This window comes from Parasteatoda tepidariorum, chromosome 9 (genome assembly GCF_982258835.1).
Source record: "Parasteatoda tepidariorum strain Cologne lab strain chromosome 9, Ptep-v5.0, whole genome shotgun sequence".
NCBI lineage: Eukaryota > Metazoa > Arthropoda > Arachnida > Araneae > Theridiidae > Parasteatoda > Parasteatoda tepidariorum.
The window spans coordinates 35,744,572-35,759,928 of NC_141763.1; the positions used below are offsets into that span (position 1 = coordinate 35,744,572).

At 32.7% G+C, this 15,357-nt stretch overlaps 1 protein-coding gene across 1 annotated transcript in view; it reads right to left on the reverse strand.

The window, feature by feature from the left end:
* Window positions 1–883: 883 nt before the first annotated feature.
* LOC107448120 (synaptotagmin-6) overlaps window positions 884–15,357 on the reverse strand; it is a 186,087-nt gene continuing 171,613 nt past the window's right edge. Inside the window, exons 8-9 of the mRNA XM_087151573.1 lie at window positions 6,872–7,043; window positions 884–2,849 (exon numbers count right to left, since the gene is read on the reverse strand). Of these exons, the coding sequence (XP_087007699.1) occupies window positions 2,648–2,849; window positions 6,872–7,043 (374 nt within the window). The 3' untranslated portion in view covers window positions 884–2,647. The remainder of the gene's footprint in view (window positions 2,850–6,871; window positions 7,044–15,357) is intronic.

The window sequence follows — 15,357 nt, forward strand, 5'->3', positions numbered from 1 at the left end:
AACCTAGTAAAAAAGAAATTCTCTGAAGTTGTTTTATTTTGTAATTTAGTTAAGCATTAATTTTATAAATTATCGAACTTAAAACTGATATAAAATTAATCCTTTTAATTAGTTTAAAAATATGTGCGACCCTTATAAAAAATAAAAGCAAAAAGACCACAAAACATTGTATCGATTTAAATTAAACTAGTATAATAATTTTTTCGTAAATTTTTGAAATAAAAAAAAATAGCTAAAACTTATAAAGAATATAGCTTAAATATTGGCTTAACCATTAATTCCATAAACCGCAGATATTAACTTCACCATTTTTATGATTGTACTGATTCGACATTAAACCCATACATAAAGAGGCAGTAATTTACATTCGAATTAAGTCAAACGTTAAATTAAGTTGCTTCGTTTCTTCTAGATCCTAATTATAGTCAAATGTAGTTGCATGATTTTAGATTCAAATATTTTAAAAGAATTGTTCTATTACTGGACAAAAGTGTGTTTCATCCACTAGATAAAATGCTAAGAATAAAATGGTGAGGAAGACGGAAAATTAAAGCCATAAACGAGCAGAAACCTTTCGCATTCGCAGAAAATTTCAGCAAATTGTAAGAAACAATTTCAGGTCTGAAAGGGTAAAGAAAACAAAACAAAAGTTATCTTAAATAAATCCATATCTTTTTAAAGTTTGACATTTTTAAGGAAGATAATGTTTAAAAATAAAAACCTTTCTAAAATATATCAATGAATATATGGATATAATAAATATTTAAGATATAGAAATTGCTATTGAAGTATAATTTTACGATTAAAGAGAAAACAAAGAATTTAATAATAATTATACATATAATTAAGATAGCTATGATCATTATATCATAGCTATCATAAATTTCTTTCTTTTTTTTTTTAGGTAATTTATAATTGTCCATCTCAGATAGCAAACAAGCGTCCGAACTTTTCATGACATATCCCCGTAAAAATTAAAATGGGAGTAATTAGTTTTATTCTTCTGCTTTACATTTAAATTTATTTTTAAAAACTCATGAAAAATAGATTTTTTTCAATATAACTTTACAAATTTTAAAAGTTATCACGAATGTTAACAGATACAGATGATGAAATATTTTTTGTTATTAGTTAATTAGGGTATTGTCCTGAAAAGTACGACTCCTTTAACAAATGTGAGGAAACATTAAATGAAACAACTGATATGGTTTAAAATTTAGCACAAGTATATACACAGTGAAAACGTAAAGTTTTGAAACATGAAAAAGCACGTAACAATCAAATACAATATCACAACATCCAGACAGGGTAAGTAATGGCGGATCATGCTGCCAAAAATTGATACATAAAACAGTTTAATTGGCCCCTGATTAGCAGCGATACAGCAAATTAAACGCTAACAAGTTTTCTCTATCTTTTGACACAGATGCAGTTCAACCCGGAAAAAAAAATATCTCGACACGATACAGCTTATATTACATTTCACGCCGCATAGATGGCAGCACATAAAATGAGGTGTCTCGTAATTACTGAGTACGCAGCAAATTAAACGCTAGTTGTTAGTTTTCTCTATCTTTTGACACAGATGCAGTTCAACCCGAGAAAAAAATATAATCTCGACACGATACAGCTTATATTACATTTCACGCCGCATAGATGGCAGCACATAAAATGAGGTGTCGCGTAACTACTGAGTACACAGCAAATTAAATGCTATTTGTCAGTTTTCTCTATGTTTTGACGCAGATGCAGTTCAACCAGAAAAAAAATGCAATCGCGACACGATGCAACTTATATTACATTTCAAGTCAGATATGTAAGCAGAGAAACGCAGTGTCACTGACTACTGTGTGCACAATCTGAAATTGAGTAGCATTGCTAGCTGCTATCGATATCGATACGTTATATAAGTGAAAGGGAATTAGAATGCTAGTGTAGCAGATCCTTTTCCTTCAACAGTGTTGTATTAGCATTCTGCGGAAAAATATTTTGTTTATATTTCAACTCAAGAATATCGTGGGCTATAGATTTATTAACTGCACATTAAGGCAAGTTAGAGTTTTGCTGAAGTTCTGTCCTTGCATAATACAAAGCGTTCACTTTGAAATCCGCATTATTAGTCACACCATCGTTAAGTGTGTTGCATGGTAAAAAATAATAATAATGCTGTTCAGAAGGTTAGTTCACCTTAATTAAACTGCGAGCTGTCTTCAATTTTAGAAAAAATGATTCTTAGTTACTTACCCTGTAATGGAATCGAGTCAACGGATTGCTTAAAATTATTAAAAATAATGGTTATCTTTTTACACACAAATGAGCTGAGCGAAACAAAGATGTAACTTCAAGTAAATATCTAGCATGAAACAATCAAATATGTTTTGTCATACATTAATCTACATGTGTCTCAGGTGATACTCCAGTTCCATTTCATCCATGATGATGCACGATAACAAACACACGAGGGATGAAAAACAGAACAGCTTCATATGGGATGAGAGAATCATTTTAACAAGCTTAATCAGCAAGCAGGTTTCGGGAGACCCACTCATGGTAAAACGGACAGTAAACCTTTTCAGAGGTTGTCCCAGCTTCCATTTCGTCCAGTAAAGGGAGCCATTACAATTTTAGATGGCAAGCACAGTTACAGTCATCTCATACTAATGCATTTGATGGGAGATGATTTTACAGGTAGTTTCTCAACAGTAAGACCGGACAAAGATTCTTGTAAAGTGTACCACTGAGCTACAGGCTTGCGAGGGTTGTCTAGCATCTCTATCCAGTGGTCTCGACCTAGACCGATGCAGCTGCTTCCGATGGCGAAACACCCCATCATTTCGTTGGCTCCCACTCTGCAAAATTCAAAATTTATCTGAAGGCATTGTAAGTATTAATGATGGTGCATTTATGTTTAGTAAATTAATATCTCAAACATAACCAAACAATTAAAACAAATCTGTGAGAGAAAAACGAAAGGAAACAGAAATTTACGGTTTGCAGCGTTCTGTTATGGAAAAGAGTTGTTTATTTGCATTTAAAACTTCACAATTAGTTACAAAATTTTCCAAATGAAGCTGCTAACTGGAAAAGATATAAAACACTATTTTTTTGTTGCACTTTAGATCATTCCTACTGAAATACACTGGTTATCATAAATTAAGGAAAATTCACAAAAATCGCGATAACTCAAGAAATTACACATGGAATTTTATGAAACTTACCCACAATATACAACACATAGTAAGGTATTAAACAACATAAAAAGAAATTATCAGACATTAATAGTAGTATAGAAATTAGCACATGTATAAAATAAACAAATTGGAAGTATCGGTTTGCAATAGAAAAAGTACCTTTAATATGGAATATGATTGCCTCTAGAAGCAATACAGCACAAACAGCGATGTGTGATGCTTTCAATTATGCGGTCTATCAGTTCAATAGGAAGTGAGAGCCATTGCTCTTGTAAAGCAGTTGCAAGCGTGGCAAGGGTCTGAGGGGGCGGATTGATGGCAGATACACGCCTCCCTAGAGCATCCCAAACGTGCTCGATAGGATTCAAGTCCGGGGATCGAGCTGGCCACTCCATGCGAGTAATTGTTTCCTGTTGAAGATAATCATCAACAATGCGAGCTCTGTGTGGTCTTGCATTATCGTCCTGTAACAGGAAGCAATCACCAATTGCCCCGGCATATGGGCGCACATAAGCATCAAGGATGTTGTCTCGATAAACCTGAGCATTCACGGTTCCCCTTGGAAAGACATGGAGGTATGTGCGCCCTCCTAAGGATATGCCTCCCCAAACACAGACACTGCCTCTTCCGTATGCATCTCTTTCACGGATGTTTGATGGATGATAACGGGTCCCAGGTTCTCTCCATATCAAATAACGTCTACTGTCACTTTCTAGACTAAACCTGGACTCATCCGTAAAGAGAACAGGCCTCCATTGATCTGACGTCCAGTGGACATGTTGTCGGGCCCACTGCAAACGGTCTCTCCTATGGCGTGATGTGAGCGGCACGCAAATGGCTGGTCGTCTCGCATACAGACCACCTTCGTGGAGCCTTCTGCGCACAGTTGACGTTGACACCAACCTTCCGGTGGCTGCAGCAAGAGAGGATCTAAGATGTGTCGGAGTAGCGGTTCTATTCCTGCGTGCACTTAATGTCAAATATCGGTCATCGGCACTGGTCGTAACAGTTGGCCGTCCTTGACTGAACCTCCTAGATGCCGAATCTGTGGTTTGAAATTGCCTCCAAAGTCTATGAACCACAGATGGACTCACATTTAGCCATCTTGCCACTTCTGATTGACTCTGCCCTGCCTCTAGTCTCCCGATGGCTCTCCATCGTAGTTCTTCAGGCAAATGATGCCTAGAGGTCATTATTACGAATTGGCTATCTCAGATTTTCAATGTCGCAATCACAGTAAAATTTGTGTGCTTTCTCTCAAACTTGGACTTTTATGCTCCAGGCAGATGACGTAAGCCGAGTGCAGCGCCACTAATTTGCATATTGCAATTTTACTCAGCTACTCTTAGTGGACAACATATGCAAATTTTGCACGGTTTGGCTTACTTTTGAAAGAGTTATCGCTATTTTTGTGATTTTTCCTTAATTTATGATAACCAGTGTATTTGAATAGTTGTGTGTTAAGATTCTTTTCATTTCTCCGTACGTTGTAGTTGTTGATGTTGCAAATGGTTTTCTTCAGAAAACATTTTTGTTACATTTTTTTCCAGTTCGTAGAGCCATCTTTTGTGAAAATATTATAATGTACAGCCATCAAAATGTGTAAACTTAATAATGTATAAACAAGAAGTTTGGAAATATTTTTAAAATTTTTTAATCTGTGCGATTTCGTGTTCTAAAATACAAAATTTGAATGAAATTGGTTAAATTGTTCTCAATAAATGAAATAAAAATGTAAAAATTAACAATTCTGAATGTTTATTCTTTTAATAATTCTTCTAGGGTGTTTACGTTAAAAAATTTCCTCTTAGCTTAGTTTCTGACAACGATTAATTATGCAGTGTTGCTTGAGGATTAATTTAATAAATTAAAATAGGGTTTTGAGATCGCTGCTTTGTAAAGTAATAAGTTAGTGAATGAGTTACGACATATTTCCACAACACGAGAACACAAATACTTTAAATAGATCATTATTATTTAACAATAAAGTATCTTTAAGTATTTATCTAATTAGACAAAATTTCAATCTTAAGACAAAATCGCGACTAATTTCCATCTTAAGATCGATCGTAGATTCTAAATGTTTGGATGTATAATGCACATTAATCTTCCCTTTGAGAATGTATTGATTTCGAAATAATGTGCTCGGGCAATGACCCCGAGTTTATATGAAGGTCAAAAGTATGTGATGAATCTATACTGGTTAGCTTAACTTTGAGCACAAATAATTATAACCGTTGTAGGGATAGCCGACCCAATATTGAGTTTGTAACTACCAATGTTCACCTCCGTATCCTTGCAATTTTGAACCCAATTCAGAATACAAGGGAACTCCTGGATTAAGTATTGGAATAAATTTGCCTTCCTTAGAACTTTTGGATGGAACTAACACACATTTACGTTACGTGGAGAGGAAAACCACGAAAACTTCACATGGTTAGCCTGACAACAAGGGGACTTTAACCCATGTTCCGTCTACCACTAAGGATATTTTACGTCTGCACTGTGGTCGGTGCGAGCCGGTTGGGGAATTCGTATCGACCAGCCATCGTTGGGATTCAAACCCGGGGTCACCTCACTGGGAGGCGAACGCTGCATCCCCTGAGTCACCAGGGCTTACCTTCTTATACTGTGCAAAACAGGTTATAAAGTTCGTTGAATAACTCATCTTTATTCAACGAAATCAATAACATTCACTTTCTTAAATGACTGATTGCACTGTTGTATTTACTTTATAATATTAGAAACTTCAATATATTATTCTGTGTTGTCAATATGGGACTTAAAAAAAACCTATAATTTTTTTTCTTTTTTAAATTCTTCCAAAAAAAAATTTTCGACACCAAGCGTTGCAATAATTAATATCTTTTAAGCAAACCCGCCACAGCTAGTTATGAACTAAGAGGGTCATGGTGGTTTAGACTCAAAAATTTCGAGACATTTTTTTTATCCTAAGCCCAGCCTGGACCGATCCGCTAAACGCCTTCTTGCTGTCCAATATAAATGTAAAATACTTAAAGGATAAGTATTTCTAGTATCAACATTTCTTAAATTGGAGGAAATAAGGAGGTACCATCCATTCATAGAATTATCCTCTAATAGCGCATGAGGTAAAAATTTTATTGAGATGCTGCTATTCCGATTCTATTGACAGACTGGATGTAATCATAGCCAGTAAATATACAGAACAGGCAATCAGGAGTCACACTTCAATCACAATTCAGAGACTAATATATCATTGATAACATTTTATCGAGACTAACGCAATCAGTTTCGATCGTTTCTACCTCCCATCAATCTGAGTGGGCTTTAAGCCACCACCGGGAATAAAACCTCAGTCCTTCACAATGACAACACGGTGTCTTAACTCAATTGCACTTTAAAATTAAAACTCCTTTAAAAACTTTTTAATATCGTGATTGAGCCTGGCTATTTATTAATATTTTTTCTTTTTTTCTCGATCAATAATCACCGTTGCAAGCCACACATCAACTCATTTTTAGGTCAATTGATTTGATTTCTAAAAGCCATTCTTTCACCAAAATAAGAAGGAAAAAAAGACTAAGAATTTACGAATTTTCCTGGTTTAATTTGATGAGGTGTCATAAAATCGTTCGGGAAAAAGAGTTAAAAGAAAAATCTTTCGTTCCTGGGATTGAGCAGCCAGAATTCTTACTTACCTGTCGTAATCGATCACTTTAACGACCAGAGTGACGTCTTCGATATTCTCTGCTGGCACATCGAAGACGAGGGCCTCGTTATAAACTGGGTTCAGCGTAGACTTCTTCACTGAGGTTTTCTTCTTTTTTACTCGTTTCCCTTCGCACATCAACGAAACCTTGACGTATGGATCTAAAATTGAAGATGAAGAAAAAATTGTACTTTTTCCCTTACAGTTTGAAATTCATTTTCGGTTTTCAGCATTTTATAAAACAGAAAATTAATTTAACATTACGAGCATGATTATGATTACCCTAATCGTAGTTATAATACCTACAAAACCTTTATAATAAAAAATGGTATATTCTAGAATAAAAATTCTCCTTATTTGTTCCTCATTCTCAGTTAAATCTATAATCTTTTTTTGTTAATTATGCAAAATTTTCAAGCAATGTTTCTTTCAAAACTAGCAAAACTTAATTTATCCTCTCTATTAACAAACAAAGGAAATTTATTTTAAATATCTATGATGATAAATCATGTTAGAAAATTATTACATTACTAGGAGGCTTCGCCCCCTGCTCGCTGGCGCTCACCAACCCCTCGGAACTGCTTTCGCAGTTCATTTCGGATTGCTTCGCAATCCAATGCTCGCTTTACTCGCTCATTGGATACGTTCTTAACGTCTAGCTTTTGCATACTTTTTTGAATACTGAAGTTCCGAAAACTTTTCACTGTAGAAAATTCCAAACCTGTACATTTCAATATGAATTTGAAATTGCAAACAGTTCACATATTTTTCTTAATCACACTATTCTAAATATCAGTTGTTGAGAAAAGTAACTGTTGTAAGTTTTGTTTTAAAGTCTTTCCCAACAGAGGGCTAAAACCATGTGTTGCAAAACAATATGAAATAGTAGTCTGCCACTGAACGCCGGATGTAAAGCATCGGCTTTGATGAAGATAATTTTGTATTTTTAATTCTCTGAAGGGCGCCACCCTAATAATGTGGAATTTGTAAAATAAATGTATATATTTTTGATTGTTGATGAAGCCCATCATTTTGCGTTTTCATCAGTGTTCTGAAGCAGAACAACTATAAGTTTTTTATTTTATCACAAAAAATATAAAATGTATAAAAAAACAAAGAAAAGATTAAGAAAAGGAGTATAGTCATAGAAAAAGTTAAAATTATAATATAGTATTTGTCAGTTAAAATAAAACTTTTCGTTTAAGTCATTGCTAACAATTCAAATTTCTCCGAGGCAGTTCTACAGTATAAATTAAGGTAGTATTGTTAAGTTGAAACACAATATTTTTAATTTTGATGTCAACAATACAATTCAATTTTTCACAAAAACGATTGTTTCCATTGTTAAATTCAATGTCAACAATTCAAATTTTTCTGAGGCAACTCTTAACCTCTAAATATTATTATTTTTTATGTACACATTTCTAAATGTCAGTATTCAACCACAAAACAACTTAAAGTCCTCAAATTTAGCATGAGATTGTAAAATGCAATGAAAGAGGGTCATAGCAATAATGAAAGTAGAAGTAAAGTTAGTACTGTAAAATTAAAACAATATTTTTAATCAATTAGCCAAGTTCTTCAAGAAACAGTTGTAGAAGTAGGTTGTTTATATAAAACTGTTTATAGAATTTCTTTAAAAACTCAATTGCTAATTTGGGCATTTGGCGATACAACACTTATAGAATTGAAGGATTTGTTACGTTAAGCGCTCAGGTATCATAATTTTGATCTAGTTGCGCTTCTAAGTTATTTTGATTTATGTTGCTAAGTTAACTTTCAAAAAAATCTATGGCTGGCAACAGCATTTTAATTTTATAAGTTGTTTATTTTTATTTCTTTTAGAATTCGTTATTTTTTTAGCCAAATGTTTTTTAACCTAACAGAATTCTTTGCCGACTGTTTTCTCTATAAATGAAGAAAATAAAGTAAATATTTAAGTGTTGTGAAAAGAATCTTATTTAGTTGTACAGTACTTCAGCCAAAATTTGGGAGCCACGTAAGAGAATTATATATATTAGATCAGAAACACATCATTAAAAGGCAGAATGCTTTGGTGTTCTCAAAACGTAAACAAAACAAAGCAAACGTTGCCATCGGCGGAAAAGAAATACAGCCAAAATTTGGGAGCCACGTAAGAGAATTATATATAATAGATATTGAATAATAATATTAAAAAAAAATTCGCACTGTTCCACCAAATATACTAAATGACGGCTAACTGATAATCAAGTAATAGTATTAATCAAGTAATTATGCAAAATTTTCAAACAATGTTTCTTTCAAAACTAGCAAAACTTAATTTATCCTCTCTATTAACAAACAAAGGAAATTTAATTTAAATATCTATGATGATAAATCATGTTAGAAAATTATTACATTATATTGAATAATAATATTAAAAAAAAATTCGCATTGTTCCACCAAATATACTAAATGACGGCTAACTGATTATCAAGTAATAGTATTTAAATTGCGTTTCATTGAAATAATCTCGTCCAAATTGGAATAATTTTTCTAAATTTAAAACTTTTATTCATATTCATTTAAACTTCCTCCAAACACAGATATATTTAGAATAAGTAATTTGTGTTTGGTGGAAGATTCGTGATTATAGAATCAGAACTATAGTAAGATTGTTTTTGAGGTATTATTTGTGTTTCACTTTACTTATGCATTATTTATAGTATTATTTTATTATTAGAGCATGCAGGGACGCTCAAATGCAGATGGTTGCTACTAATAATTATTCACTGACCATTAAATGGTTGAAAACAGTGTTGTTGAATCATTGGGACTACGTACTTGTGAAGTCGGCATATCTACAGCAAGAACCATAAACTGTTTAACCCTAATCACTTTGTACCTTTTTTATGGATCTATCTTTTAGAAACCATGGTAGGAATCTACGTAATTTCGACCCCGTTCAAACGAAGTAGACTTCACCTGAGCTACTGGTGGTACACTTATCTCCAAACCTATATATGGGGCTACACATCAAGCAACCATGGCTAAGCACCTAGTTTCGTTTTTTCAGGGCTCTATCTTTTAATAGCCATAATAGGAATGCTACATAATTTTGACCCTAGTCAGACGGTGGAAGAACACCTAAGCTGGTATCCCTTTCACCGAACTTTTACACCACAACCAGCGAGAGGACTTTAAGTCACTACAGATTTAACATGCACATTGCTGCGTGTTAAATCTGTACACGTCGGTTGTTCAGTTGGCTTCCAGGATCGAACTCACAACCACCAGCTCCAACTTAGCAAAACCAGTGAAGCCTTTACCAACTGCACTACTGTAGCGCTTGATTCTTTAACCACTGTTTCATACTATTTCACTCTGAGAAGTAACAGGCGTGATCATGTATGTGTATTATGACAGTAAACTTGTTATTTTTTTTCTTCTTATTCAATGTTCATACAGAATTTCATTAAAACCGAATCTAAAAGTTCTCTTAATTTTGAGCACCAGCATGCATGCATGCATGCTCAAATATATATACATCCAGCGGAATAGAATCGCATTTAAACTATTCTTAGAAATAATTATTAGTTTACCGCACAAACCTTAACGAAATAACACCCTTTCATTTAAACTTTAAAGTGAGTTTTGAATGGCAATGCATCCAGGAGCGTAAATCAAACACCTTAAACTTACTCCGGAACTGCAGCGGTCAATTCAGTGCCCCTTTTCTGTCTGGGATGTGGAGAATCGTTCCATCCGGTTCGAATAATTCTTGCCCCGATTACCCCAAAGGAGGGGGCACTCGATCAATTCCCAGGAGCAGGAGACGATTTCCCAACTAGAAAATCGTTCTTAAAGCTGTCATTAAGACAGGAAACTCGGGCAGAGGGGCGCCGCTAAGTCCCGGGCAAGTTTTGTCTCTTCTCGTGTTATCCGGAGAAGAGGGTGATTTATCACTCTTTCACGTTCCAGGTTCTCTTTCGTCTCATTCTCCCGAAAACTTCTGCTAAAGGTATTTGGGAGGTGGTTTTAATGCATGCTAGTGTTGGAAAGTGGTAATATTCGAGATAAATTTGGAAGAATATCGAACAAATAATGCAAATCGTGGCTTTTTATGCATCATTTTGGAGCTTAAACTTCAAAACTTTGTTTTGCCGTCAATGCTAGCATTACTTGATGTAGTTTCCACTGGCTTTGTTATGCTTTCTAATCGACTTGTAATTATGCAATAAATTATTTTTTCTTTTAACTTATTTATTTTATTTTACCTTTAAGCATTTTAAAAGTTGTAACTTATTGAATTAGGGGAGAAATGATAGAACAAACGAGATAAAATTTAAATGGAGGTCTCGGCTTGTATTGATTCCATTATGTTCAGTAGTGGATCCGTTTTACCTTAATTTTCCATAATTTAAATAATGAGTTCAAATACAATTTTAATCGATCCAATTTGTACTGAAGTCAATTTTAATATTCTTTCTGTAGAATGAAGATTCCATATCATTTTTACTGAAAGTTTATTAAGAAAAGCACAAAATAAATTAAAATATTTACAAAATATACAGGGAGCTGAAGCCCCTTCAGCTAACTTAATATCTTCGTTTTCTAAAGACGAATGCCCACTGTTTTAACTACCAAATGGCTTTATTCTATGGCTTTAATGGCTTTATTTATTCATGTGATCTATAATATCCAGACTCCTTTGTTAAGGTTAACGTCCTAAGAAGATGGTATTTCGGTTTCCAAAAGTCATTTTACTGCGCAATATGGATTCATTTTATAAAGATTATATTTCTAACTAATTTAAGATGATTTATAGACGAAGTCGTACTTTAATCATGAGAAATAGATAGATAAAAAGTTCTCGTCTGTTAATAAAGCTTCTATACTGTTAAAATATAATTATTTTTCAGTTTCGTTTTTAGCTTCTTTGATTCTGTTTAGCTATTATTTCAGATGTCACATAGATATATATCAAACTTGTCTTTGTTTAAGACACAAATAAAGTGATTATTCAAAGAGCTAATAATTTCAGATCTATATAGAGACAATTATAGCAGTAATAATATATGATGTAGGACATGAATGTGTTAGTTTTGCTAAACTTGAACTATTCATATTTGTCAAGAGGATCGTCAGTGATAGTAAAAAAGATGAATTACTGGTAATTCTTATCTGAACTGCTAAGTGGAAGAGAAAAGACAAATAAAACAAAAAGAGGCAATAATTATAAATTTAAATGTTATTAGGGCAACAAGAAAATAATTATTCTTATTAATTTGATTATATATTTCACGATTTTAAAATTTCAAATAATTTATTCCCGATTTTTAATATAGCAATCATGAGAAAAGTAATAATTTGAAGAGAGTGGAATGTTTATGTTTAAAAATTAAATACTTATTTTTCTCCCATTAGTTTTAACTTTGGTTTTAAAAAATTACTTTTCCTAGATTAGTTCTGTAAAATAAGCTTTAAAGCTCTCATTTCTAAAATATCACATAGTTAAAAGAATCTTTATGATACTAATATGTAAGTACGCCACAGTTTGTTTGTAGTACACAGTTTGTGTTAAAATTAGTAATGATATGATTGAAGCAGCCATTTTTTTAAAATCTTTTTAAAATTAATCGTAATTAACCAATGATGCTGGGTGATAGCAGGATCATAAGTATTTATAAATTTAAATAATTTAGCCATTTCTTATTCAGTGAGTAAAAGTGGATTAGTTAGAACAATGTGATACTGGAATGCAAATCGATTTGGTTGAAGCAGGAGGCCCACTGGTCATTTAGAACATAGGAGAATAAGTTGAACATTGATAACACGAAATGAAGATGGAACTTATGAACAATATGTACAATTTGTATGGTGAGTAGATCACATAAGTAATATGTGGTGAACAGGTTGAGCATGATTGTTTGAACTGAATTTATTAATTGGGCAACTCGGGATGCTTTCGGCCCTTTTCCCATTCTTCATGAAGTTACAAGCAACGTGTAAAAAGCAAATTTTTAATTAAAAATTTTTTTCTCCATAAAGTTCACATTGTAATAAAAACAAGTTATTTGATGAATGTCTCTATGTCCATAATAAACCATGTAGTTGAATGGTAGATGAAGATGAGGAGAAACAATGATTATGTGATACATACAAGTTATAAGCATATGTTATTTACTCATTTTGGTACTTAGAAAAGGGAGCGTCATTGCTGCTCTCTATCTCCATAATGGACCATGTAGTTGAATGGTTGATGAAGATGAGGAGAAACAATGATTATGTGATACATACAGGTTATAAGCATATGTTATTTGCATATTTTGGTACTTAGAAAAGGGGGCGTCATTACTGCTCTCTATCTCCATAATAGACCATGTAGTTGAATGGTAGATGAAGATGAGGAGAAATATATATATATATATATATATATATATATATATATATATAGAGAGAGAGAGAGAGAGAGAGAGAAATATATATATATATATATATATATATATATATATATATATATATATATATATTTTAAAGTAGTAAAATTGCATTCTATCATGTTTGGTTTGAATTGTCATAGTACTAGAATATATTTATAACTTTTATTAAATATATTTAGATTTGAAGTCTGTTAACAAAAATTTGTAACTCATTGGTGAAAACGAATACTACCTGAAATTTTCAGTTCTTAGGGCGCTTTTTCATTACACGACACGATACCGACAAAATCGGACGACAAATGGGTGAACGACAATGTCGTTGCCGGATCGTTTAAGCAATTGTTTTTTCACTTGTCCGATATCGTTAGTCCGAGAAGTAGAAATTTTTGTTCATTCAATGTTTTCAGCTTGAGTGTGTAGAGACATAAAATTTAAATAATTTATTTGAACGTGTTTTGAAAATTTATAAGTTTTAGTTTTGGCAACGGAGTTAGATATATAATTAACGTTGTTGTGTTCTAAAATGTTTAAGAAATAAAATGTCATTTTTTTGATAAAATTATTGGTAGTATCGTAAATTGGCATTCATTTAATTTAGTTGGCACAAAGACCCAACAAGTGAGCAGTTGCTTGTGTTCTGCTGTGATTTTTTTCTGCAAACTTTAAATATGCCGGATGATAATCGTCGTCTCAAACTTCTTACTTTATTTTAGAAGAAAAAAGCTAGCAGTGCAGAAACGTTTTTGGGTGCACGAAATGGTACTTACGTATTAACGCCACCGCAGCTTCAGATTTGGCGGTTTTTAAGTGCCGCCAATCTACACTTAAAATTATGTATTTAATCACTTAACATTACTTAAATTCTTTAAATGCCTTAAAGTAATAACGTTTTTTTCAAATCGAATTAAAATATCAGTTTCATTTAGAATAATCTTTTTAGATGATTTTTTAAATGAGTTTTATCAAATTTATCTTATGAAGCCGTTCTATCATGTTTCAAAAAAATGTTTCAGTTGAATCAGGGAACAAACTTTATATTATTCAATCAAGCAGAAACCAGTAGTTAGATCGAGTTCTGTTTGAAATACATAAGGGTCTTTATTTGCCTTCTTATCAAACCATTACTATTATAAAAAATACCATCCCTTCATTAAAGCATATAATGAATTTATAAAAATTTTCAATGAAACTTTTATGATTGTTTACGTCTTTCAACCTCATTATAATGTAAAAAATGCAACTTCATGAAATTAAAAATTTATAACCAGACATGAGAATAAATTATATAAAACTTTTATTTTCGAATTTTACATTTGACATGATCTAATAAAATATTAAAATTGATTAAAAGAATAAAATAATGATATCAAAAGAGGAGATAAAACAGGAAACTAATAAAATCGCCACGATTTGAGGAGAAATTTGCTTGCCTAACCGACATTTGATTCCGACAAACGATATCGCCTTGTCGGATACGACATAATCGTTATCGTATCGGTGAGTGAAAAAGCGCTCCGTTGCTGACCATGTATTTTACTTGATTCTATGTCGTTCGCCGACAATCGGATCCGTTTTGTCGTTATCGTGTCGTGTAATGAAAAAGCGCCCTTACTTATCAAAATTGATACTAGTTTTTGAAGTGTGCAGGTAGGTGACAACAATCTAAAATACGAAAAACAAAACGGACCACGTTGAATTACAGAATTTTAATAAAGTTGTGCTTTTTAAATTCGATTTCTCAGCAACTATATGATGTATTTCGGGGGATTCTCCTATATTTCGGGGGATTAGAGATTTCAATCCGTCGGGAAAAAAGGCATTCAGAGAAAGTATGCTTTTATATCTGATATTGAAGCTTAGAATATCGCCTGCTCTATTTAATTAGTATATTTGAGGTCACACCCTCGAACCATTAAGAATGAGCTCCAGGACGAAAAGGTAAGATTATTAAATCAAAAAATTGGTTGCTACTTTGATAGTATTATTTTTTATCAAGTAATAAAATTTTTCCTTGAGCTTAAATGTGATATTCAAAAAAAAAAATTTTAGGTCACTAAATTTAATTTTTTTC